Source organism: Austrofundulus limnaeus, unplaced genomic scaffold, assembly GCF_001266775.1.
Source record: "Austrofundulus limnaeus strain Quisiro unplaced genomic scaffold, Austrofundulus_limnaeus-1.0 Scaffold276, whole genome shotgun sequence".
NCBI classification, from domain to species: Eukaryota; Metazoa; Chordata; class Actinopteri; order Cyprinodontiformes; family Rivulidae; genus Austrofundulus; species Austrofundulus limnaeus.
The window spans coordinates 209,298-210,490 of NW_013952678.1; the positions used below are offsets into that span (position 1 = coordinate 209,298).

General features: G+C 44.2%; 1 protein-coding gene across 1 annotated transcript in view; it reads left to right on the forward strand.

Annotated features, from left to right (window-relative positions):
• LOC106526442 (prostaglandin reductase 1) overlaps nt 1–1,193 on the forward strand; it is a 6,502-nt gene that overhangs the window by 3,288 nt on the left and 2,021 nt on the right. The window contains exon 6 of the mRNA XM_014021057.1: nt 426–699. Within this exon, the coding sequence (XP_013876511.1) occupies nt 426–699 (274 nt within the window). The remainder of the gene's footprint in view (nt 1–425; nt 700–1,193) is intronic.

A 1,193-nucleotide genomic window follows, 5' to 3' on the forward strand; every position in this document is an offset into this window, starting at 1 on the left:
AGACTTTATGGCCCAAAATTAGCTCCATAAAAAATGTCTTGAGACTACTGTATATTTGTTCAGTAGAAATTTCTTCCACTAACTCAAAGTGGCCCACGGGCCAGCAGTTGATGATCTCAGCTGTAGCATAATTTGCAGCTTGGGACACGTTTTATTATTGAACCAAGGAGAAGAAAGGGATCTCTGGACTGTAAAGGTTGCAGACGTCTGGTGTCAGTCATCCAGAACAAGTGAAAAAGAAAAAGCAGCTGAAGATGTGCTCAGTTTCAAGCTCTAAACTGCATGATAGATGTTTTAGTGCCACATATAAAAATACTCTGTGTTCAATTTGAAGAAAAAAAAAACTTGATTTATCAGGTTCAGGTTGTCATTAAATAGTAGTGTGTAATAAAAAGAATAAAAAAAAGAGGGTCTCTGTCCTGCAGACTGACGGCTCTGTACGGGATAGAGGAAGTTCTGGCTCTGCAGAAAGGCGAGACTCTGCTGGTGAACGCTGCAGCCGGAGCCGTGGGCTCTGTGGTGGGACAGATCGCCAAGATCAAGGGCTGCAAGGTGGTGGGTTCAGCTGGCTCCGACGCTAAAGTCGCCTACCTGAAGGAGCTGGGATTCGACGAGGCCTTCAACTACAAAACCGTCAGTTCCCTGGATGAGGCTCTGAAGAAGGCCTCTCCTGACGGATACGACTGCCTCTTTGAAAACGTAAGCGAGGCCGCAGCGGGGCCGGGTTAGTTGGTATTCTTTACACCTGAAGCAAGCTGATAGGAGACTTTTGTCTTCACAACATCAAACCGCAATTTTAGATTAAAAAAATTACCCTAACCTTCCATTTCACTCTGTTCGTTAAAGGTGCTTACAATCTGTAGGTCCCAATGAACAGCRTGCCTTGATGACGTCATCAGTAGTGGTTCTGAACCATGTGCTAACTCTAAATGTTGCCCCATTTTTTAATATACAAATAAAGATATGCAAATTTTACAGATATCCTGCTAAGGTTTGGTGTGATGGTCTTCCTCAGTACATTGGATCCTTCATGTTTGAAAACATGGGTTCAGACACCAAGCTCGTAGCCTGGTTAAAACCAGACCCTGTCCTTCACTTTGCTTCGTACAAGGGTCTGGACTTGATGCATAGAGAAGTGATTCTTGCAGGAGGCGTGGCCTCTGCTGAAGTTTAAAATGATTGGATCAGTTGGC